The sequence below is a fragment of the Boleophthalmus pectinirostris genome, unplaced genomic scaffold, assembly GCF_026225935.1.
Source record: "Boleophthalmus pectinirostris isolate CB_2022bp ecotype Guang Dong unplaced genomic scaffold, ASM2622593v1 HiC_scaffold_7, whole genome shotgun sequence".
Taxonomy (NCBI): Eukaryota; Metazoa; Chordata; class Actinopteri; order Gobiiformes; family Gobiidae; genus Boleophthalmus; species Boleophthalmus pectinirostris.
In genome coordinates, this window is record NW_026571473.1 from 42,275,574 (window position 1) to 42,301,763 (window position 26,190).

The following is a 26,190-nucleotide window of genomic DNA, read 5'->3' on the forward strand; positions in this document are numbered from 1 at the left end:
ACAAAACACAACAAACACAACAAACGACAACAACAAACACAACAAACACGAACAAACACAACAAACACAACAAACACAACAACCAACGACAAACACAACAAACACAACAAACACAACAAACACAACAAACAAACAAACAAACAACAACACGACAAACACAACAACCACGACAACACACAACAAACAAACGACAAACACAACAAACACAACAACACAACAAACACAACAAACACAACAACCACAACAAACACAACAAACACTGTCAGTCAGGTCTTTGTGGTCAGACTGTGTTTAAACAAAGATCAGATTAAAGTCTAAACTTCTTACAGTCTGTGGGTGTGTCAGGTGCAGTGTGTCGGGTGCAGTGTGTCGGGTTGCGGGCAGTGTCTTGGCGCAGTGTGTCGGGTGCAGTGTGTCAGGGGCAGTGTGTCGGTCAGTGTGTCGGGTGCAGTGTGTCGGGTGCAGTGTCTTGGGCGCAGTGTGTCGGGCGCAGTGTGTCGGCAGTGTGTCGGGTGCAGTGTCAGGGTGCAGTGTGTCGGGCGCAGTGGGCGCAGTGTGTCGGGTGCAGTGTGTGTCGGGTGCAGTGTGTCGGGTGCAGTGTGTCGGGTGCAGTGTGTCGGGGCAGTGCGGGTGCAGTGTGTCGGCGCAGTGTCAGTGTGTCAGTGTGTCAGTGTGTCGGGTGAGTGTGTCCGGTGCAGTGTGTCGGTTGTGTGTCAGGGCGGGCGTGTGGTCGGGCGCAGTGTCTTTTGTTGTCTTTGGTTCACTGAAGTTGGATAATTTGTTTTTTATTTCCTGTGAGGACGACTCAGATAAACATTGAGTAATAAAGTGTTTAATGAAACTTCGACACGTTTTTGTTTTACAGAAACGAAACTTAAACCACAAACAGATGAGTCATTTCCATAAACTAATGTGTGTAATAAAAACTGTTGTTTCTTGTGTCTGATGTGGTTCAGTTTGTGTTGGACTAAACGACACAGAGACTCAGTGGAATATGACTGTTTCATTGATTTTATTGATTTCATAAATGCAGCACAAATATAGATTTTTATACAAAGCATACAGATATTTATTTATGTACTATGTATATATATATATATACATATATATATATATATAATATATATATATATATATATGTATATACACACACACACACACATATGATCAAACTAAACTGGGCTACTTGAATTCTTGCTCCAGTAGTGGAATAAATTCACCCAAGAACAATGTGAGTTCATTGTGGATCATGTCAAGACGTATGAAAGTTGTGATTAAAAATCAGGTTTATTCCACCAAATCATGATTTCTGAATTCTTCCTCAGTTAAAACATTAGTATTGAGGTTTTTTTTTAAATAAATATGATCTTGTTTTCTTCACATTCTTTGAGGTCTGAAAACATTGCATCTTTTTTGTTATTTTGACCATTTGTCATTTTCTGCAAATAAATGTGACACGAGGGAGCTCAGTGACGCTTCAGATCTGATCTAATCTCCTCGTCTGGTTTTTCTGTAAATCCTCCTCCCCACGAATCATCTGTTAGAAAATAATTCACTTTCTGGCCAAACAAACGTTTTTTTTTTTTTTTTTTGTTTTTTTTTGTTTTTGTTGTTTCATGTTTATTCTCCAGTGATGTTCCTCATTCTCCTCATGACTCGTCGCACTCAGAGGAATAAATCTCCTTTTCCAGGTGTCTCCAGATCTTAAATCATTTATCAAAGGTGAAGAAGTCAAAACCAGAAGAGGAAAACTTCCAGAACAAATCACACCCTGAAAATATGAGCCAAAAAACTCCAAAAGAAAAAAAACATTTTATAAACTAAACTACGCAGTTTGATTTAATCTGTATTTTCTGGTCTAGACTGAAGCGCCACTTTTTTCCCGCTATTTTATTTTATTTCTTTATCCGTATTTCTGTAGAAACGTGGAGGTCACGTGTTTCCGGTCTCGAGTGGCGCTCCGCCCGCGCGCACAGATCCTGTTGTCACATTTGCGTAAAACGCGCGCGTCGCATCAGAGACTTTGGGAATGACTCGTGATGAACTAAAGAAGGTTTTTAATCGTGAAGGATAAATATAAAACACTTCACGATCCTGAAGAGCAACTTTACAGTCCGGGATCTGCAGGAAAAGGCTCGTGGTAAGTCGAGTGTTTTAAAGCAGCTCCGCAGTTTGAAAGTTTTAAGTATTTTCATCTACAACAAAGAATCTGCAGCTGTGGTGTTTTTTCAGATCTTTATCCTGATGTATTTACTGACCCTAGTGAATTATTAATGCCTGAAACTTTAGACTTTAGACAAACTTAATTGATCCACAGGGAAATGATTTAAACACAGAGTCACACGTCACAATATAAAAGAATAAGAAAAGAAAAAATATAAATGTTAATATTAAATTCTAAATAAAAGCACAAACAGCAGCTTTCCGTGTTCCTCCTGAGCCTCTGCAGCTCTTCATGTTTTCTTCCTGAACTGTGGGTGTGACTTTGACTTTTATAAAACAGCAGAGCTCCTTTTTCTGTCGCACACAGATCTGGACTTTATGGACAAACTTGAGTCTTTAAACTTGAGTGGTGTTGATGAAGAAGAGCAGCTCGAGCTTCATTTAAACAGGTGAGACATTTAAAGTTTGTATAAAGTGAGTTGAGTTTGATGTTGTTCTATTACTGTTTTTACTGCACTAAAGTTAGAATAAAATACACAAACACTGAATGAGTCAGTGTGAGGAGGAGGGACGACTCGAGTCTGAATAAACCTGATCCTTTCTGTCCAAATGTGATTATTACAGGAAAGACACACACACTTTGATTTAATCCATTTCCTGGTTTCTCATCGTCCCTGAACAAACTGTAGATCTGTGTTAAACAAACACTGTGACTCTGTGGAGTGTTAAACAAACACTGTGACTCTGTGGAGGTTTCACTGTAACACGTCACATATTTACATCTCCATGTTCCATTTATCGTTTTGAAAATGCTGCATTCACCAAAAACAACATGTAAATATGGTTTATAAGTTCAGTTTCATTTTGAGCTGAGATCCCCTCCTTTTGTCTTTGAATTTATCTTTGGACTCAGCTTTTGGTGTGAAAAAAATCACTTTTAAAACTCGGTGAAGTTCAGTTTTGCAGCTTAAACATTTAAATGAGTTGATCTGAGATCTTTCTTCGTCTCTCTCCTCCGTCTGTGACGCACTGTCAGCCAATAGTGTTGTGTCTCTCAGCTCTAAGCCCCGCCTCTCCATCTGATTGGTCAGAATCACGTAGTCAGGCAGAAGAAGCACAGGCAGAGGAAGCACTATCTTTTGTGAACAGCTTCTGGATGCTTCTATCAACAGAAAACACTTTTATTACCTCAGTAAATGATGTGACGGTGACAGATGCCTCCTTGTTTCCCCTTATTATTTTATATTATTATTTTTTTACATCAAAGTCAGACCATCGTCTTTATTTTAAGATAAATGTGTTAATATTATTATTTTTTATTAATTTTAATGTCAATTTCAGGATTGTAGTGGTTCCTCAGATTCAGTCAAGACACAGAGTTTCGACTAGTGCCAAATATTTTTACTGATCGACTATCACCTTTCCTTGTCTCCTCTGTAGTTTCCTTTCCTTGCTTCCTCTGTAGTTTCCTTGTCTCCTCTGTAGTTTCCTTTCCTTGTCTCCTCTGTAGTTTCCTTTCCTTGTTTCCTCTGAGCTTTGGGACTTAATCTGGCTCATTTGATTGACAGCTGAAAATGGAGGATCGAGGAGAAGAATCGAGGAGAAGGACGTGAGGAAAGAGAAAAGAGACGCCCTGAGATTCAGAACCAGATCAACAGGTGATGTAAGTGACTCTGCCAAGAATGATCATAATAATAATAATTATTATTATTGTTATTATTGTTATTATTATTCTACCATCAACTATGAGTCATTTATGCCTGGCACAGAAAACAAAAGGTCATTTACTGGAAATAAAAGTCACACGGACAGTTTATAAGAAACTACAGTGAAATAATGTGAATATCAAACTTATGTTGGAGAAAACAGGAAGAAACTGTAGAAGAATTGAATATAATACGAGTGCAGTTTATAGAACGTACAGGAAGGACTGAGGAAACAATAGACCATAGACAACAATGTAGAACTTGACTCAAACATGCAGGTTTGGGAGCCACTGATCTAAAGAAATGGAGACAGATGAATAAAAAAGAGCGGCTTGTATTATTATTATAACATACAAAATATGATATTTATATTATTATAATCCATGTGTGAGTCTGATGTTTATTATCAGGCTCCTGCAGCAAATGAGTCAAGTTGAGAACTTCTCCTGTGACATGAGCAGAACGACACACTGACCTGTGACGAGTCGTGACTCGTGAGTGAATTACAGAGGTGAATTAAAATGCACATTTATGCAAATGTTGCCTAATTATGTATGAATAATGACATTTATATGTTATATAACTTAAGTTTGCATTGATGGTCTCGGCTAGAGTTGTACTCAAGTAAAAGTACACTTCAAAGTAATATTTTCACACATTCCTCAGTAGAAAGTGCTTCATCCCAAACACAGACAGTCTGGAGGGGCTCCTACACCCAGGAGCTCTGATCTGTGAAGCCGTGTTCACACGAGCGTCAAAAACACCGACACATCTCTACGTGGAGTCTTTGCATTTGAGTTCAGACGCCCCCGACGCTCGTGTCTTTGGACACTGGATCAGTCCTGGTTTAGTCCTGCTTTAGTCCTGGTTTAGTCCTGCTCTAGTCCTGGTTTAGTCCTGGTTTAGTCCTGCTCTAGTCCTGGTTTAGTTCTGGTTTAGTCCTGGTCTGGTCTAGTCCTGGTCTAGTCCTGGTTTAGTCCTGGTCTAGTCCTGGTTTAGTCCTGCTCTAGTCCTGGTTTAGTTCTGGTTTAGTCCTGGTCTAGTCCTGGTCTAGTCCTGGTCTAGTCCTGGTCTAGTCCTGGTCTAGTCCTGGTCTAGTCCAGGTGATCGGCTCGGTGATTGTGGTCTATATATTTATTCTTCTCTCATGTTTGTGGTTCTGGTTCTCGGGTCTTTTTCTTTCTTCCTGATAATAACGTTGTTACGTCTCTGGATACTCGTTCCTGATTGGTCGAAATTTTCCATTTCTGACGCCAGAGCATCGACACCAAAATGCTCAAGATGCACCTCGCTGATGCCCAAAGACAAAACGCAAAAACACCAGACGCCCCAGATGCACATCCACCTGGAGTTTACATACACAAGAGTGAGACGTAGACCTGCACCACGAGTCGCCGCACACCTGTCAAAAGAGCCAAATGAAGAGCCAAATAAACCAGAATCTAAGTCAAACAAACACACAAATGAACCAGAGCACACAGCTGATCCTCACGTGGACTCACATGACCTGAAGTTTCACTTTTGTTTGATTTATACTGCACTTTTTAGCCTCAAAGGAACCTTAAACTTATGTTTTTAGGTTCTTTTTTCAGACAGTTTGTTTTCCTTCTGACAGTTTGTTCTGCTCCTGCTCCTCTTCCTCCGAGTCTTCCTCAGAGTCTCGTGATGTTTCTGTGTTGCTCAGTTGATTTAAACAGGTTTTGTCTCAGTCTTCCTCTCGGTGGAGGCAGGACGACTTCATGTAAATAATGTTGCTTTCAGTTTTTATTTATTTTTTTTTTAAGGGCTGTAGATATTCAAAAAGTCTCTACAGTAAACCTCTCCAGGTGGTGGAGAGTCTCTGCCTCAAGTGGAGGAGTTCAAGTATCTCGGGGTCTTGTTCACGAGTGAGGGGAGGACGGAGCGTGAGATTGACAGGTGGACAGGTGCAGCGTCTGCAGTGATGCGGTCGCTGTATCGGTCGTTGTGGTGAAGAGGAGCTGAGCCGAAAGGTGAAGCTCTCGATTTACCGGTCAGTCTTCGTTCCTCCTCTCACCTCTGGTCATGAGCTCTGGGTAGTGACCGAAAGGACGAGATCGCGGATACAAGCGCTCGAAATGAGTTTCCTCCGCAGGGTGGCTGGGCGCTCCCTTAGAGACAGAGTGAGGAGCTCAGTCACACGGGAGGAGCTCGGAGTAGAGCCGCTGCTCCTCCACGTCGAGAGGAGCCAGTTGAGGCTCGGGCATCTGTTCCGGATGCCTCCTGGGCGCCTCCCTCGGGAGGTGTTCCGGGCATGTCCCACCGGGAGGAGGCCCCGGGGAAGACCCAGGACACGCTGGAGGGACTAAGTCTCTCGACTGGCCTGGGAACACCTTGAGGTCCCCCCAGGAGGAGCTGGAGGACGTGTCTGGGGTGAAGGAAGTCTGGGAGTCTCTGACTGCTGCCCCCGCGACCCGGCCCCGGATAAGCAGAAGAAAATGGATGGATGGATGTCTATAGTAAAGTTATGAAAATATTTTTCTTTAAAATTAATCTTGTCCCATCTTTTTGTCAACTCAGTCAGATTTTTTGAAAAAACTCACTAAATCAGGCAATAATTTCCATTCATCCATGTTCTTCCTCTTCTCTGGGGTCGGGTCTCGGGGGCATCAGTCTGAACAGAGATTCCCAGACTTCCTTCATCCCAGACACTTCCTCCAGTGGGACCTGAGGTGTTCCCAGTCCAGTCCAAAGACATTGTCCCTCCAGTGTGTCCTGGGTCTCCTCCTCCTCCCGCTGGGACATGAACACCTCCTGAGGGACACGTCCAGGAGACATCAGAGCAGACGTCCTCCCCTCAGACGCTCCTCTCCACGTGGAGGAGCAGCGGCTCTACTCCGAGCTCCAACCTCTGTCTCTAAGGGAGACGCCCTGCGGAGGAAACTCATCTGTGTCTCTTGTATTGTGGATCTGGTTCTTCAGGTCATGACCAGAGGTGAGGGGAGGAACGGAGACTGACGCTAAATCCAGACTCAGCTCCTCTTCACCACAACGACCGATACATCCATCACCGCCACATCCCCAGTCGAGGTGAACAGTTCTCCCGCACTGTAAACAGTGTTGGTGAAGAACTGTTTCCCCCTCCTGAGGCGCCGGACAGTTTGCCAGAATCTCTTTGAGGCCTCTGATAGTCCTTCTCCATGTCCCCCCCGAACTCCTCCCAGCTCCGAGTTTTTGCCTCCGCCCCGCACGAGCTGCAGTTGTGTTTTGGCCCGTTGGTACCCATCAGCTGGCTCAGGATTCCCACGAGCCAACAAGGCCCGATAGGACTTGAGTACCCACCCCAGGCCTGGGTCCAGAGTGACACCAACCTGGACGATGTCACTGGCCTTGCTCTGTTATTCATAAGGGCTTTTGAACTGCTCTTAGTCTGACCCGACAACACAGCTCCGGAGATCATTCAGGCAGTCAAAGCCCTCCACCACGTTAAGGTGATGGTTCCTTGTGTTCCTAGAAACCAGCTACAGGAAACCTGCAGTTTTGTCAACTCCGTCAGTTGTCAACAATTTTATAGTTTCAAGTTGAACATGTGATGGAGTTGACATTTTAGGGACCAACCAACTTACTACAGAAGGTTTAATTCCCAGTTTTCTGAACAAAAAATGTATCATTGAATAGATAAAATATGTAAAATCACTAATATTTGAATAAAAACTCATAGGGGCAGAGGAGAGAGAAACACTGGAGGAGGACTGCAGAAGAAGAAGCCTGGTGAAAAAGTGTCTGCAGACAGAGAGATATGGGCCCATAGGACAAAGTGGGATCAGTGACCCTCATGTTGTTTCCTGCTCTGACTCCAGATAAACAGTTGAAGTCTTTTTTTGTCTTTCAGATAATCCACACTGAGCCTCTTACGATGGAAGGTTGGACCAAAGACGAGGTTCGAGAATGGCTCATTTCAGACGTCAAAGTCAGTCCGACTGACGCCCAAAGGTTTTTTGATGAGGACGTGTCTGGGGAGTACTTAGTGGAATTTACCAAAAGGGAGATTCTGGACATGGACATAAAACACGGCCCAGCGGTGAAAATCACAAAGCGTCTAAAACAGTGGAAGGAGCAGAGCCGGACTCAGCCCCAGTGTCCTGCGTATGTGCTCTCCTGGACAAAGGAGCAGGTGAAGCTGTGGTTACTGCAGCACCTGAAGATCTATGACAAATACGCCCAGCGGCTGCTGGAAGAGGACGTGTCAGGAGACTGTCTGGTTTACTTTGAGACGCAGGACTTTAAGGATCTGGACTTTAAACAAGGTCCAACAGTGAAGATCCTGGCAGAACTCAGACGACTGAAAGACAAAGCAGAACCAGAGCTGCTGCCTGTAACAGAAGAGGAGAACAAACAGCCGAGTGTTGAACCAGAGCCAAGTCTGTCTCAACCAGAGACACAGAGGAAATCCTCTGAAAGAACCACGAGCCCCAACACTCACCACGTCCAAAACACTCAGAGGACACCGCCCCAGCAACCACCAGCTCCAAACACAAAGACTGCAGCAGAGGTGAGGCACAGAGTGGGTGAGGCGGGTGGTGTATACGTGGGTGAGGCAGGTGGTGCTCAGGGGTGGGTATCAGGTGTGGCCTCTCCTTAGTCTTGCTGACGTTCAGTTGGAGGTTGTCGTCTCTTCTCCATGCAGTCAGAAGGTCTTTTCTGTGGTGAGTCTTTGGTCCTTGGTGATGAGACCCACCAGAGTCGTATCGTCCATGAACTTTACAAGCTGGTTGGTGCTGTAGGTGGTTGATGCTGTAGGTGGTTGTAGGTGGTTGATGCTGTAGGTGGTTGATGCTGTAGGTGGTTGATGCTGTAGGTGGTTGATGCTGTAGGTGGTTGATGCTGTAGGTGGTTGGTGCTGTAGGTGGTTGTAGGTGGTTGGTTGATGCTGTAGGTGGTTGATGCTGTAGATGGTTGGTGCTGTAGGTGGTTGTAGGTGGTTGGTTGATGCTGTAGGTGGTTGGTGCTGTAGTTGGTTGTAGGTGGTTGGTTGGTTGGTGTTGTAGGTGGTTGATGCTCCAGGTGGTTGTAGGTGGTTGGTTGGTCGGTGTCATAGGAGGTTGGTGCTTTTGGTGGTTGATGCTGTAGGTGGTTGGTGCTGTAGATGGTCGGTGCTGTAGATGGTTGGTTGATGCTCCAGGTGGTTGTAGGTGGTTGGTTGGTTGGTGTTGTAGTTGGTTGATGCTGTAAGTGGTTGGTGCTGTTGGTGGTTGATGCTCCAGGTGGTTGTAGGTGGTTGGTTGATGCTGTAGGTGGTTGTAGGTGGTCGGTTGGTTGGTGTTGTACGTGGTTGGTCAGTGTCGTAGGTGGTTGGTGCTTTTGGTGGTCAGTGCTATAGGTGGTCGGTTGGTTGGTGTCGTATGTGGTTGGTCGGTGTCGTAGGTGGTTGTAGATGGTTGGTCTTGTAGGTGGTTGGGTGGATTTAGCCGTTCAGAGTCGTTGAAGCAGGATGGGGATGGTTTCTTTGGCACAGGTGTGATGGTGGCAGCTTTGAAACATGATGGGACAATGTCTGACTCCAAAGAAGTGTTGAAGATGTCTGTAAAGACTTTAGCTGCACAGTCCTTCAGCACTCGACCTGGGGTGTTGTCTCAACCTGCTGCTTTGCGTGGGTTGATGGTGGTGAGTGTTCTCTTCACACTGGAGACAGACAGTAAGTCTTTCTTTATATAGCGCTTTCACAGACATTTTCTGTCCCCAAAGACGCTTTACACTTTATTCAGCATTATTCATTCAGCATTCATTCATACAGTATTATTCATTCATACAGTATTATTCATTCACTCTATACCTGGTGATGGTAAGATACTATAGTAGCCACAGCTGCCCTGGGGCACACTGACAGAAGCGCGGCTGCCATGCCACTCGGCGCCACCGGTTCCTCCGACCACCACCATCACTCACACACACACCACTTTCATACTAGGAAATGTGGGCGAAGTGTCTTGCCTAAGGACACAATGACTGAATTAATTGTATTAACTGACCTTGATTATCAACTGTTCTTGGAGACCTGTGTAACATGTTTTTGGGTTGATCTGGGAAACTGGAGCACCCGGAGGAAACCCATCCAGACATGGGGAGAAACATGCAAACTCCACACAGAAAGGCCCGGGCGACCCGGAGATCAAACCCAGAACCTTCTTGCTGTGAGGCATGAGTGCTAAACACTCAGCCACCGTGCCACCACACAGGGACAGAGTCTGGTCGAGGGGAGGGGCTGGGGTTTTCTGTGGGTGTTTTGTGCTTTAAAGCAAAGAATCTGCTCAGGTTGTTGAGCAGAGGTGTTGCTCTCGCAGCTCTGTGGCACGGACTTGTATTCTGTGATGGCCTGGATGCCCTGCCTTAAACTCTCTGCATCGGGAATGTTTTCATTCAACCATGTCTCGGTGAAAACAAACACACAGCAGTTACTCGCAGTCCGGTTCTCTGATCTCAGCAGTTGAACGTGCTCCAGCTTGTCTAGTGATCTCGTGTTAGTCAGGAGGACAGATGGTTTGGCTGGGTGAGTTGGATTAGCCGCTAGCCAAACCCGGACACCTCCACACTTGCCTCTCTTCCTTGTCCTCACGCGAGTCCAGTGCAGTAGCAGCAGGTCGACAAAGTAATACACCAGTGTCTCTGTTTCAATGTCCAGAACATCGCAGATTTTGCTTTTCCAAATCTCTAACAGTGCCTGCTGACTGAAGTTATTTTCCAGCGTACACTGACGAGAAAAACATTTAGACACATTTTGACTAATAAACACTGCACTATTTGGAGAGTGAGAGGCCGCTGCATCTGCTCACGCCGCCGTTTAAATCATAACTCACTCCAAATCAGAGCTGAAGGATTTATATGAAATCACATAGAATTGTATGTCAATTTTACACTATTGATTTGAGGTTTGGAAACATTTTCTTCAATAGAAGGTGTTGTCTATAAGATCATTTTGGTTTTAATCTGAAGATAAATTTTGAAGGAAGTTTTTTTTTGTGTCTCAAATGACAAAATAATTTCAATGAACAGGGACAGAAGAGACAATATGTGATGGGAAAATGATGAACTTCAATGTCACTTTTTGTTCTCATTCAAAAATCTCACCTTTTTCAAAAACATTCCATTCCATTTTCTTCCTCTTATCCGGGGCCGGGTCACGGAGGCAGCAGTCTAAGCAGGGACTCCCAGACCTCCCTTTCCACGCACACTTCCTCCAGCTCTTCTGGGGGGGACGCCAAGGCGTTCCCAGGCCAGCCAAGAAACATAGTTCCTCCAGCGTGTCCTGGGTCTTCCCTGGGGCCTCCTCCCGGCGGGACATGCCCAGAACACCTCCCGAGGGAGACGCCCAGGAGGCATCTGGAACAGATGCCCGAGCCTCAACTGACTCCTCTCAACGTGAAGGAGCAGCGGCTCTACTCCGAGCTCCTCCCGTGTGACTGAGCTCCTCACCCTATCTCTAAGGGAGCGCCCAGCCACCCTGCGAGGAAACTCATTTCGAGCGCTTGTATCCGCGATCTTGTCCTTTCGGTCACTACCCAGAGCTCATGACCAGAGGTGAGAGTAGGAACGAAGACTGACCGGTAAATCGAGAGCTTTGCCTTTCGGCTCAGCTCCTCTTCACCACAACAGCGACCGCATCACTGCTGAAGCTGCACCGATCTGCCTGTCAATCTCACGTTCCATCCTCCCCTCACTCGTGAACAAGACCCCGAGATACTTGAACTCCTCCACTTGGGGCAGGGCCTCTCCACCCGCCCGGAGAGGGCAAGCCACCTTTTTCCGGTCGAGAACCATGGCCTCAGATTTGGAGGAGCTGATCTTCATCCCAGCCGCTTCACACTCGGCTGCAAACCGCCCCAGTGCTGCAGGTCCTGGTTCGATGAAGCCAACAGGACAACATCATCCGCAAACAGCAGAGATGAGATCCTGTGGTCCCCAAACTGGACCCCCTCCGGCCCCTGACTGCACCTAGAAATTCTGTCCATAAAAACAATGAACAGAACCGGTGACAAAGGGCAGCCCTGGCGGAGTCCAACATGCACCGGGAACAGGTCTGACTTACTGCCGGCAATGAACACAGCTCCTGCTCCGGTCATACAGGGACCGGACAGCCCTTAGCAAAGGGCCCCAGACCCCATACTCCCAGAGCACCCCCCACAGGACACCACGAGGGACACGGTCAAATGCCTTCTCCAAGTCCACAAAGCACATGTGGACTGGTTGGGCAAACTCCCATGAACCCTCGAGCACCGATGGAGAGTGTAGAGCTGGTCCAGTGTTCCACGGCCAGGACGAAAACCACACTGCTCCTCCTGAATCCGAGGTTCGACTATCGGCGGATTCTCCTCTCCAGTACCCTGGCATAGACCTTACCGGGAAGGCTGAGGAGTGTGATTCCCCTGTAATTGGAACACACCCTCCGGTCCCCCTTCTTATACAGAGGGACCACTACCCTGGTTTGCCAGTCCAGAGGTACTGTCCCCGACCGCCACGTGATGTTGAAGAGGCGAGTCAACCAAGACCCACAACATCCAGAGACTTAAGGTACTCAGGACGGATCTCGTCCACCCCCGGAGCCTTGCCACCAAGGAGCTTTCCAACCACCTCAGTGACTTCAGCCAGGGTGATGGATGAGTCCGCCTCCGAGTCCCCAGTCTCTGCTTCCCCCTCGGAAGACGTGATGGTGGGATTGGAGGTATTCTTTCCACCGCCGGACAACGTCCCCAGTCGAGGTCAACAGCTCTCCCCCCGCACTGTAAACAGTGTTGGTGAAGAACTGCTTCCCCCTCCTGAGGCGCCGGACAGTTTGCCAGAATCTCTTTGAGGCCGTCCGATAGTCCTCCTCCATGGCCTCCCCGAACTCCTCCCAGCTCCGAGTTTTTGTCTCTGAGCTGCCGCACGCTTGGCCCGTCGGTACCATCAGCTGCCTCAGGAGTCCCACGAGCCAACAAGACCTGATAGGACTCCTTCTTCAGCTTGACGGCATCCCTTACTTCCGGTGTCCACCACCGGGTTCGGGGATTGCCGCCGCGACAGGCACCACAGACCTTACACCCATAGCTCCGAGCAGCCGCATTGACAATAGAGGTGGAGAACAGAGCCCACTCGGACTCCATATCTCCAACCTCCCCCGAGATCTGGGAGAAGTCCTCCCGGAGGTGCGAGTTGAAGATCCCTCTGACAGAGGCTCCGCCAGACGTTCCCAACAGACCCTCACTACACGCTTGGGCCTGCCAGGTCTTTCCAGCTTCCTCCTCCGCCAGCGAACCCAACTCACAACCAGGTGGTGATCAGTTGACAGCTCAGCCCCTCTCTTCACCCGAGTGTCCAAGACACGTGGCCGGAGGTCAGATGACACGACTACAAAGTCGATCATCGACCTCCGGCCTAGGGTGTCCTGGTGCCACGTGCACTTATGGACCTTGTGCTCGAACATGGTGTTCGTTATGGACAAACTGTGACTAGCACAGAAGTCCAATAACAAAACACCACTCGGGTTCAGATCGGGGAGGCCGTTCCTCCCAATCACCCCTCTCCAAGTGTCACTGGCGTTGCCCACGTGGGCATTGAAGTCCCCCAGGAGAACAACGGAGTCCCCAGTTGGTGCACTGTCTAGTACCCCTCCCAGGGACTCCAAGAAGGCCAGGTACTCGAGTACTCAGCACTGCTGTTCAGGCCCGTAGGCCGACACCACAGTGAGAGACCTGTCCCCGACCCGAAGGCGCAGGGACATGACCCTCTCGTTCACTGGGGTGAACTCCAACACGTGGCGGCTGAGCTGTGGGGCAATGAGCCCACACCAGCCCGCCGCCGCTCCCCGCAGGCAACACCAGAAAAATGGAGGGTCCAACCCCTCTCGAGAGGTTGGGTACCAGAGCCCAAGCTGTGCGTGGAGGTGAGGCCGACTATATCTAGCCGGTACCTCTCAACCTCCCGCACAAGCTCAGGCTCCTTCCCCCCCAGCGAGGTGACATTCCACGTCCCTACAGCCAGGTTCTGTGTCCATGGACTAGGTTGCCGGGATCCCTGACCCCGACCGCTGCCTAGTTCACTTCACACTCGACCCCTATGAAACCCTCTGTGGGTGGTGAGCCCACAGGAGGGCGGGCCCACGTCGCTGTGACGGGGTTCTATCTTGCTGTAGTAACGATGGCGTAGTCAGAAGGATGTTTTTTTGGAGTGTTTAATAGGTGTTAAAGTTCCCAAATAAAGAAAGTTTGAAGAGTGCTATACAACAAAAAGTGAAACAATAAAGAAAAAGTATTTACAATATATACACACACACCAGCAAAAGTCTGCTTAAATCTCTGGTATATTACCTTCCTCTTCCAGGTCCAGGTTGGAACTGACTGAGGGGGAGAGGCTCTTTTATCCCCCATGACTCCTCCCCCAAGCCAATTAACAAAGAAATGTGGGTTTTCACCCTTAAAACCCAAATTACTGATAACAACAAAATAAGGAAAAACCCAGAAAAATATAGTAAATTATATGGCGCCTGTAGCAGCAATAGAAAATGAGAAATTAATATTTTATTATTAACTGTGGTTTTTTTGGTGATGACGTCGCAGTGACGTCACATGCGAAGGTCCCGCTCACGAAACCGGAAAAAGGAAGTGTCAGATCAGTGCTCTGTTTGCCAGTGGGGGTGTGAGGACAGGGATGGATAATGCGGAAAGGTAGATGGAAGACGAAGTTATGGAGGTGAAGGATTTGGCAGCGGACTTGTGTGCACCCAAGGCTACTGCGGTGGTGAGCGGACGGAAAATATGTAGCGGGGACCGGAGTGGATAGACGAGGAGTGAGCAACAGAGCAGGTACGGTGCGGAATGAATGAAAACAGGTGGGTAGTTGGCGCGGGCTTGTTCGGGCGTGCTTAAGTAAGCGCGCGCTCGGACGGAGTGACTCCGTCACAGTCGCCCTTCGGGCTGAGCCCGGCCGGGCCCCGTGGGCAAAGGCCGGCCACCAGGCGCTCGCTTTCGAGCCCCAACCCCAGGCCTGGCTCCAGGGTGGGGCCCCGCTGCGCCATACCGGGCGACGTCACGGTCCTTGTTTTTATACTGTTCATAGAGGTTCTATGAACTGCTCTTAGTCTGCCCCGTCACCTAGGACCTGTTTGCCATGGGAGACCCTACCAGGGGCATAATGCCCCAGGCAACATAGCTCCTAGGATCATTCGGGTACACAAACTCCCCCACCACGATAAGGTGGCAGGAGGAGTTGAAAAAAAAAACAGCACTTAATCTAAATTTAGACAATTCCCTTCTTCTAATGTTTAAAATATTTTTATCCAAGTACAGTCGTAATTTCACTGTTATAGGGCCTACTAATGTCAAAAAATTCACTTTCTTTACACAGTCAAGGCCTATTGGCACAAAGTGCTATAAATGTAAAGTATCAGTGCATTAGTCTGATGTCAGAAACCAAAATTATAAAAATATGTTATAAGAAAAACAAATTGAGGTCAAATTGACCCTAGAGGAACTTCACTGTAATGCTACTGTAAGGGGTAACACCCGGTGTGCACTGACTGCAGGTGCGGTGTGTTTTGGGACATGCATGATCCCACAAGACCAGACCCGCGGGTGCCTGCGTAAAGAATCTGTACTAACCCATTCTAAACAGCCACAGTGTCTAAAAGCACGGGAAAGTGTGAAATATCCCTGCTGTTTACTAACAGGTCTTCCCGTACATGCTAATCATGGATCTGTTGATGCTGATCTATGGTGTGAACTTGCGTCCAGATCGTGAATCCCTGTGAGTACATTGTCTCAGAGCGCAGTCTCGACGTAGGCCACCAGGATCACAAAAAACACACCAAACCCGAACCACTGTCTGACCTGCAGTCAGTGTACACTGGGGGTAAGAGGGATGGAAGTAGCTAACTGGGCATAACAGAATATTTCTTTGTATAAAGTGTATTTCATTGTTTTTTATCTGACAATGACAATAAATGTCATTCAATTATCATTTCTATAAATTTTCCATAGGTCTCAGGGACAGGAAGTTTTGAAGACAACATTGAAATCATGATCTACAAAGTGTTGAATAATCTTGTAGAGGAGGAAATAAAACATTTTTGTTTCCATTTGAAAGACTACACTTCATCAAAATATAATCAGATTCCACGATCCAAACTGGAAAGAGCCGATCAAGCCGACATCGCCTCGTTATTGTGTCAGAATTATGTGGAGGAAGCTCCTGATGTCACAGTGAAGATTCTTCGAGCGATCAACAAAAATGACAGTGCCTCAGAGCTGGAGAAAACTGTTGGTAAGAAACATTCCACTAAGTTCTTTCCATTTCATGCTTCTGTTGTACTCATTATTGTTTTAATACAGGTGCCCTGAAGGAGAAGAAGATGTCCTCAAAGGACATTTCAAAAACTGAAGCTGATCAAGGGGACAAACTGAAAAATCTGTTGACGTGTGGAGGAAACGCTCTGGATAACTATGATAAGTTTGTTATTGTCCTGAATAAAAGCCACCCAGATCAGGTGCAGCACCTCCACTTTCTGAGCAAACTGAAACTGTTCTGTGTCCTGGACTTTGACCCAAACTCGGTGTTACCAGGAGGCGTCTGTCACTCCTACAGAGAGGAAAGGGTGGCAAACCTGCACAGCCCAGTGCAATATAAGGGAAAAACCGAATCCATCATAATAGAGAAGCTAAATCTGTATAAACAGACGAGCTGGGTCTTCTGCAATGGGAGAAATGATCTAGAAGATGAATGTCACCAGGAGCTGGACTATAAGTCCTGGCTGAAGACGTCCTGCAGAAACGTGGAGCACCTAGTTTCATTTATTTGCAAACCAGAGGTTCTTTGTCACAGAGAATTTCTGATCATTTTCCTTTTACTGTCTCCAGTCGAAACAGAAAAAGATCCCATGTTTGACACGTACAGATGTTTCTACAAAAACACGTCAGAGAAAAATATAGTCACACTGTGTGAGTCCAAGAGCACATACTTAAAATGGAAGGAGCTGGTTCAAGAGAAATGTGACACAGACATCGACCCGTTTTCCATAAACGAGCTGAGCCTGAGAGAAATCAACGGCACCATCATGGCCCTGGGACCAATCAGCCGATCCCCTGTGAAACTGCTGCCATCTGCAGACTCGAGTTCCATTGTGTTAAAGCAGAAGGAGGAAGATCTGATGACCGCGCTGGAGGTTCTGTGTGTAAACCAGTGTGAGAACATTCACGACGAGAACAGCGAACAGTTCAAACAGTTCAAACTAAAACAAGAAGAGGAGTTCTACCGAGGAGGCAAGGTGAAATGGTGGAACTTTTATTTCTGTGAAAAAGACAAGGAGAGGCCCTTCATCAAGAGAGACAAGTATGAAAATGTAAAAAAGATGATCAGAACTCAGTTAAAAGATCCTCAAAACACCTGCATTGTGCTCACTCTGTTTCACCATCCGGGCTGTGGGGCCACAACTCTCGCTATGCACGTCATGTGGGACCTCCGCAAAGAGCTCAGGTGTGCGGTTCTCAAGGAGAACAAAGTCCCAAAAAGAGGAAGTGGCCCATCAAATCATAAAACTCATGAAACTCGACCCTAAGAGACCGTGCACAGTTTTACTCTTAGTGGATGATTCAAAGGACTCTACCCATGAGCTTCTGAACTTTATCCAGAAAACTGTGTCCAACATGAATGTAGACCTCACCCAAACCTGTAAGGTGATCGTTCTGAACTGTGTCCGCAGCCACAGCCCAAAGGACCAGTACAGAGAACACGACATTTCATGTAGTCAGTACCTGACTGCATCTCTGACCCCAGATGAACAACAGGATTTTGAAAAGAAACTTAAAGAACTGGAAAAAACTCACAACAAACCAGAGAACTTTTACAGTTTCATGCTCATGAAGAGTAACTTCGACCCTCAGTACACTGAAGACCTTGCCTCCAATACTCTGGAGAGTTTTGATATGAGCACCAAGAAGGGCAAACTGTTTGCTTTTCTGGCATTGCTTAATACATATGTGGCTGATTCGGAGATTTCCCTCTCACTCTGTGAGGACTTCTTAGGGATTAAATGATTCGATGGGAAGAGGACAGTGTGCTGAAGCGAATGGCCCCATATTCTAACCTCCTCATCATTTATAAAGTTGAAGACTGGGGAGGGTACAAAGGAGTTCGGATCCTGCATAACCACATAGCTGCTGCCTGTCTGGAAGAGTTTGAGAGACGACATGAGCTCACAGTCAGTGACATCACAATAGAGATTTTACACTGTGATCTCTTCTACAGTCCAGGGGTCGTTAAAAACAGACTCATGAAGTCCATAGAACAAATGCTGATTGAACGACAGCGCAGAAAGGGAGAAAAGGGAGAAAGGGAACCATTTTCACCACTAGTAGAAAAAATCCACAGCGAAAAAGGAAGACAAATTATTCAGAACATTTTTGTACAGGCCTCCTCCAGGTTTGAAACCAGTGCTTCCATCCCCCAGGCCCTGGCCAGATATCTGTACATTAAAGAGCAGGACTTTCCTGAGGCTCTGAAATGGGCTCAAAAGGCAACAAACATTGCAAAAAACCCATTTATGTTTGACACGATTGCCCAGATTCACAAAAGTAATTTAAAATATAACATGGACAGAGAAAAGCAAGAAAAATCCCACAGTCCAGAAAGTCTTAAACAAAATCTTAAAATAGCGGTAAATGCCATCGAAGCCTTTGAACGAGCTCAGGATCTTGCACCCAACGATGAAGAAGAAGAGTCAGAAGATGATCAAGACTATCCCAGAAAGTCATACACAATTTACGGCTACGTTGGAGTTGTGGAAATTACATTTTTAGTATTTGAGGTGTTGGGAAGATTATCATTTTTTAATGAAAATCAAGATCCAATGAACAAGATGTATCTAAGGAGTTTCTTAGAGGGTAAAACTCTGATCACAAGTGTTCACAAGGAAAACAATGAAATCAATGACAGATATGTGGCAGTCATTCGAGAACATGAGCATTTCATCCTAAACCTGAAAAACAAGGTCAAAGACACATTTGACATCCTCAGTTCTTTCTTTACATATTTAAAACCTGTCTATTCAGAGTTTGATTCAAAGAACCGCTGGACCATCGCTGAACATTTCAAAAAGTATGTTCAGCTATTTTGCATTAAACCAGAAGAGGTGAATACAGAGTGCCAAAGCAACCCTCAACTCGCTTTGAAAATGGCGATAGAACAAAAGAGGCTGTTCCTGGAAGAGAAGAATGTAGACACTTTTTCAGGGATTCTATCCATTCAGAATTTGGCTAAATCTGCAGAAGAGATGGAGGAGATCACTCAGGCCTATGAATATCTCTATAAACACAAAGACTTTAACACCAAAACACAAGCGACTAAAGTAACAACCAACTACATCCTGTCCAACATCGTTCTTAACCTCTCAAAGCCAAAGTCCAAACACGTGCTGGGGTACACAGTCCTGTCAGACATGCTCAGAAAGACTCTGCAGGATGTAGGTCTTCGCTCAAACTTCCCTGACCCGTACTACACAGCCCTGCTGCTGTTCTGGCCCAATCCTTCAGACAAAACCACCGACATACAAAAATATGTCACTGCAATTCGACACGCTTCTCGAAAGCACCTGTCTGCTTACTTTAAGGGTCGAAGCACTGTAGCTCACCTGTTTCTGGCTAAAGGATCAAGCCTCACACGACTTGTTTCCAAGTTACAGTTGGATAAAAACTTTAAGGAAATGTCACGTATCAGTCTGGCACAGTTGTGGCGCAGTGGGGACATTTTCAAAGAAAAGATAATAAAAGATCGTCTTCTTCGAGTTAAAGGAACTATTGAGGGAGGAGAAATTTCTGCAATATATGGAAATCAGAAAGTCCATGTCCGTCCAGCTCTGATTTCAGGCACCAGAAGTGGCTTCAGCACTGAGAAGGTCTCCTTCTTCTTGGGCTTCGCCATTAATGGACCTCTTGCATATGATATACAAAGTGAAAATTAAGGAAACCTTCTTCTCCAGCTTCTGCTGCTTCTGTTCTTATGGGCCTGGCTGATGCCCCACACACCCTCCCATAAAAGAGACACTGACTATGACAGTGTGATAAAACATCCAGAGCAGCTCCTCAAACATCAAATGCCCTGAGCCTCCAGACAAAAGAGGCGACTCTGTTCTCATGAACAGGGCATCTGTGTTTAACCCTGAATCACACTTAGGCATATTTTGTGCTTTGTCACTTTTGTTTCTTCATCTTTTTCACTTCTTCATTTTTGATTCAAATGGGCTGATTTTTGGCAGAGTGATGTATCCATGAGATTTTTAACATTTTCATAATCAGTTTTTCAAGTTTAGCCTATTCTGATTCATTTTAGGAAAGATAATGCCTTTGTGCCCTTGAGCACAAAAATGATCAGTTGCCTTTCATTATAACAACCTGCCATTGTGCAAAATGTAAAGAATGCAACATCGAAGTGTGAAACCTCTGGCTTCAAATGAGTGTTCTGACATATTTTTTTGGAGGATGATGTAATTTTACCTTATATGGTCAAAAGTGTAAATGCATGTAGTCAGTCATTGTCTATAATCACCACCTGTCCTCAGTATAAAGTGTGTAATATCTCATTTCTGTAGATTTTCTCAACCCTCTGACTTCAAATTCGTGTTCTGGTATAATTTTTGAAAGATGAAGCACTTTTTACTTTATGGGAAGTTAATATGAATGACTGAGATTCATGAGCAGGACCACGCCTCATCCTCCCCCTGCTCCTCTCCAGCCAACCACAGCTCAGCTCAACCACACCTTCAGTTTTGTGAAGAATCCCTCAGTCGTCCAGGTAGAATCCACAGCGAGGAGAAAATTCAGTTTGTCGACTGGACCCAAAGTTAGTTTGGTTGAAGACGTCAGAACTGAAGAAGCAGCTTGGATGAGCTGCGAAACGTCTTCAACCAAACTAACTTGGGTCCAGTCGACAAACTGAATTTTCTCCTCGCCACACCTTCAGTTACCCACAAGCTCTGTTTATACCGGCCTATCCAGACAACAGCGTCTCCTTCTGCTCTCTCGACTCCTTCCTCCCCGTGTCTCTTGTTCATCCTTCAGCCTGACGACATCATGCACAAAGGAGTGGGTCCGGCTGACCTCCTGAGACCGAGCTCTGGTCCTGAGTCTCCCCCCAGTCATCACATCCATCCACCGTCAGTAAACGTCTGCAGAGTGTTCCACTGTTGTGACGTGGTTCTTGCTGGTGAAATGGTGAGTGATTGAAATGCATCTAATTTTGCAGTTTACTCCCTGACGTCAGGGCGATGTGACTGGTTGAGTGTTTGTGGAGCTGCAGGAGTCCCAGAGAACAGTGACAGACAGTATTTGACTTTTACTCCATGTATGTGTAAGAACAGCAGAGGTGCAGTATCACATACATACAGACGAGTTCTAAATTGCTGTTACCTCTCTGCCAAAGAAAGAAAAATCAACAATGGTCACTGAAATAATTTGAAACTGATAAAAGCAATAATAAATAAAAATGTACTGAAAATTGTCCAACGAAAATCAAACATTGTTTTTCACCTGTGGTTCAATGAAATTATTAGAAAAAACAAAAATAATGAAACTAGCCTGGACAAAAATGATGGTTCCCATAACTTAATATTTTGTTGCACAACCTTTTGAGGCAAACTCTGCAAACAAATGATTTTAGTCACTGTCAGTGAGACTTCTGCTCTAGTCAACAGGTATTTTGACCCACTCCACGTGAGCAAACTGTTCTAGTTGTCTTGACTCCAGAACAGTCCAGTGTTTTGTTCTTAGTCGTTCTTGTGTGTTTTTTCGTGTGTTTTGGGTCATTTTCCTGTTGAAGACTCATGACCTACGACTGAGACCAAACTTTCTGACACGAGGCGACACATTTCGTTCCAAAACACTTTGATAGTTTTGAGATTCTGTTGTATTTTGCACAGATTCAAGACGCCCTGAGCCTGACGCAGCAGAACAGCCCCAGAACCAAACCAAACCTCCTCCGTGCTTCACAGTAGAGACAGTGTTCTTTTCTTGGTCTGCTTCATGTTTGCGTCTGTGAACTTAGAGCTGATGTGTCTTGCCAAAGAGCTTCAGTTTTGTCTCATCTGTCCAAAGAACATTCTCCCAGAAGTTTTGTGGTTTGTCCATCTGCATCGTGACAAACTCCAGTGTCACTTTCTGATGATGTTCTCTCAGCAGTGGTGTCCTCACATGAAGTCACTTTGGCTCAAACACTGATGGACGGTGTGATCTGACCTGATGTTCCTCGTCCTTCAACTTCACGTTTCATTTGTTTGGAGGTTGTTCTGGGTCTTTGGTTCCGTTTGTATGATTCGTCTCTTCAGTTTGTCGTCAGTTTTCCTCTTGCGGTCGCGTCCAGGGAGGTTGTCTTCAGTCCTGTGGAGCTTAAACTTCTGAAGAACATGTGGAAGTGTAATCACAGCTACATCACGCTGCTTGGAGATGGTCTTATTGTCTTTATCTTTAACCTGCTTGTCTGTCATTTTCTTTCTAGTCTCCTGACACAGTTGTCTTCTTCTCTTTCTCTGGTCCATGTTCAGTGTTGTGTCCATCTTGTCTCCAAACACAATGACACATGTGGCCCTTTAAACAGACACACTGACTGAGACTGACGAGTCTGAAGAACCTGTGATGAAGATCAGAGACACACTGAAGTTTTAACATGTCCCTGTTGTCCAACTGTTTACAGTCTTTTCTAAGGGAACATCATGTTTGTCCAGGACACTTTCATTAGTTTATTTTTAAAAATTATTCTGTTGAACAGCTATTCTGATTTTCATTGGCTATTTTTCAGGATTTTTTATTTTATTTTTACTTTTCTTAGTTTCAAATTATTTCAGTGACCATTGTTGATTTTTCTTTCATTACCACAGGGAACCAACAATTTTGTCCACGTCTGTAGATCCTAAAGCTGCTCTAAACACTTTACTCTGTGGGAAATATCAGACTGTTTCATGATGTCAGAAGCCGTACAGTTTAGTTTGGGTGAGACTCTCTGAGGAGAGGGGAAGACAGGTTTTTTTGTAATCATTAGTTTTTGAGGAGTAATTGTAAGACCTGGGTCCATATGCAGGAGCAGCAACAGAAGTATGAACAATATGATCAGAAATACAAAATAAAGGTTTAGAAACAGCCAAAGTCGTAGGGGAGATGAGTGGGACTGCAGCCTCTGTACTATCTCTGTGTCCTTAGGCAAGACACTTCACCCACATTTACCAGTATAACTCTGGTGTGTAACTGATTGGTGGTGGTCAGAGAGGCCGATGGCACAGCCTCACTTTCATCAGTCTGTCCCAGGGCAACTGTGGCTACAGAAATGTCTTGCCGCCACCACAGACTGTATAGATACATTTAATTACTCTTAATCAGACAGTGTTTCTAGTGTTTGTAGAGCAGCGGGAGGTTGAGGCTTGGTCCTGCTCATGAATCTCAGTCATATTAACTTTACATAAGGTAAAAAATACTTCATCCATCCATTTTCTTCTGTTTATCCGGGGCCGGGTCGCGGGGGCAGCAGTCTTAAGCAGGGACTCCCAGACTTCCTTCACCCCAGACACGTCCTCCAGCTCCTCTGGGGGGACCCCGAGGTGTTCCCAGGCCAGCCGAGAGACATAGTCCCTCCAGTGTGTCCTGGGTCTTCCCCGGGGCCTCCTCCCGGTGGGACATGAACACCTCCTGAGGGAAGCGTCCAGGAGACATCAGAACAGACGCTCGAGCCTCAACTGGCTCCTCTCCACGTGGAGGAGCAGCGACTCTACTCCAAGCTCCTCCCGTGTGACTGAGCTCCTCACTCTGTCTCTAAGGGAGACGCCCAGCCACCCTGCGGAGGAAACTCATTTCAAGCACTTGTATCTGCGATCTCGTCCTTTCGGTCACTACCCAGAGCTCATGACCAGAGGTGAGAGGAGGAACGAAGACTGACCGGTAAATCGAGAGCTTCGCCTTTCGGCTCAGCTCCTCTTACAGCGACCGCATCACTGCAGACGCTGCACCGATCCGCCTGTCAATCTCCCGTTCCATCCTTCCCTCACTCGTGAACAAGACCCCGAGATACTTGAACTCCTCCACTTGAGGCAGGGACTCTCCGCCCACCTGGAGAGGGTAAGACGCGTTTTTCCAGTCGAGAACCACGGCCTCGGATTTGGAGGAGCTGATCTTCATCCAGACGCTTCACACTCAGGTCAAACCGCCCCAGAGCTGCAGGTCCTGGTTCGATGAAGACAACAGGACAACATCATCTGTGAACAGCAGAGATGATCCTGTGGTCCCCAAACCGGACCCTCCGACCCCTGACTGCCCCAGAAACTCTGTCCATAAATACTTCATCATTCAAAAAATACTTCAGAACACTAATTTGAAGTGGTTCAGAAAATATATAGAAATTTGATCTGAACACTTTGAGTCACACTTGCTGAGTTCACGTCTTTATACAGCGTGTGGTTTGAAAGAAAACTGGGGCGTAAAGTGTCTAAAAAGTGTCTGTAAATCAAATGGATCATGTGTCATTATTAAAAGTCTCAGAGAATCATTTTTTTTAATGATTATAAAAAGACAAATATATTTGAACAAAGTCCCCTGTAGTTTCTATATGATGTTTGCAGCAGGTTTTGTTTCGGCTTCAGTGGGAAAAGTTTCATTTATGTTGCACTAAATATTCAAGAAAAGATGTAAAGAGCAAAAAAGCAGCTTCAAACATGAATTTAAAGCCAGAAGGTTCAGCAAATTCAAAAACATTGACACAGTGATTTGAAATGGTTCCAGTGGGCTTCCTTAGCTTACGTTTGTGTGAACAAGTCCTGGCTGTGAACCAGAACAAGTCTGTTTTATTTAGACCTGTTGTTTTGTTTGTCTTACACTTCCTGTGTTAAATGTTCTGTAGAAAGTCAAGTTTATTGATCTTTGAAAGGGTGTATTTGCATTTTTATTCCGTGGTCATTATATTAGTTGAAATTGGTCTCAAAATGTCAATATTATCGTTTATCACAATAAATTCTTGGTCAATTAATCGTCCAGTAAAATGTGTTCTGTTACAGGTCTATTTGTAAAGGTAAAAACTATTAGATCGAACAAGACAGTAGTAGTAGAAGTTGATATCACCAGTAATGAGCACGTCAGCCCCAGAGCACAACAACCACAGTGAACGACGACTCCACACCAGACGCCTGCGCCCGAAAATCCCACAGGATGGAAACCTTTGCTTTCTTCAACACGGAGAAGTGAAAGGAACTGGGCTGCGTCTGGGAGGAGGCGCGGTGGGCGGCGGTTAAGTCCTGCCTAAATCCTGTTTTGGTCCTGGATTTAGACCTGGTTTAGTTCTGGTTTAGTGGCGCAGGCCGCGTGACGTAAGGGACGGGGAGGACTGTCTGCGAGGTGTACGGGACGGGTGGGACGGTCTGTGACGGGGTGGGACGGTCTGTGACGGGTGGGACGGTCCACACAGGGGGAGGCCCGCGGGACTGCAGGGCTCTACTCCAGAGCAGCAGCAGGAAGCAGCAGAGCAGTGGTGAGAGGCACTCTGGGTAATGTGTCATTTTGGGCTTAGTGGCGGGCGCGGCGCAGTCGCGGGGGGCGGGCGCAGTCGCGGGGGCGGGCAGTCGAGTCACAGGGGGCGGGCGCAGTCGCGGGGGCGGGCACAGTCGAGTCACAGGGGGCGGGCAGTCGCGGGGGCGGGCACAGTCGCGGGGCAGTCGCGGGGCGGCAGTCGCGGGGGCGGGCGCAGTCGCGGGGGGCGGGCACAGTCGAGTCGCAGGGGGCGGGCACAGTCGCGGGGGCGGGCAGTCGCGGGCGGTTTTCAATCACATGTAAAGTTCTGTGGTGTGATTATTGTTAAAAATATAAACCACCATCTCCTGTTATTTACAGGGGGAGACGCAGCTCCTTCCGGCGTCTTCTTTTGGTCGCCTATGGTCGTCCCTCGTCTTATCGCTCTGTCCCCTCGGTCCCGTCCCAGCGCCGCTACCACCACCGTAGTTTCCTGGACACAGAAAATATCCCATCGCTCCCGTCGAGCTGGAGTTCCTCACCCTGACTGATCCGACTGGTGGTGGTGGTGATGGTTTCTCTGCAGTGTTGTGCTCTTCACTTCAGGCCCACTCCCTCTCAGGCTCCTGTTCTGCCTTTTATTTCCGTCCCTAAGCGCCGTGCTTCAGGTGCTCTGGTCCTCAGCGGTCGAAAAGAGTCATGTGGATTGGGGTTATAAATAAAAATGTAATAAAACTCCACAGCAAAAACAGATCAAAACAGCAAATAAAAACCTGCAAAATCTACACACAAAGAATAAAACAGGCCTCGTTCTGCACTGAGACGCATCACATACACAACAAAAATAAATCTGTCAAACTTGTACA

At 46.4% G+C, this 26,190-nt stretch overlaps 1 protein-coding gene across 1 annotated transcript; it reads left to right on the plus strand.

The window, feature by feature from the left end:
• The first annotated feature begins 1,991 nt into the window (after positions 1-1,991).
• LOC129412094 (sterile alpha motif domain-containing protein 9-like) lies at positions 1,992-24,848 on the plus strand. The gene is given in 8 exon segments (XM_055165093.1): positions 1,992-2,140; positions 2,531-2,612; positions 3,732-3,826; positions 7,720-8,379; positions 15,836-16,118; positions 16,187-17,358; positions 17,360-17,882; positions 17,885-24,848. Coding segments are annotated over 5 exon segments (4,539 nt in total). The 5' UTR covers positions 1,992-2,140; positions 2,531-2,612; positions 3,732-3,826; positions 7,720-7,743; the 3' UTR covers positions 19,810-24,848.
• Positions 24,849-26,190: the final 1,342 nt, after the last annotated feature.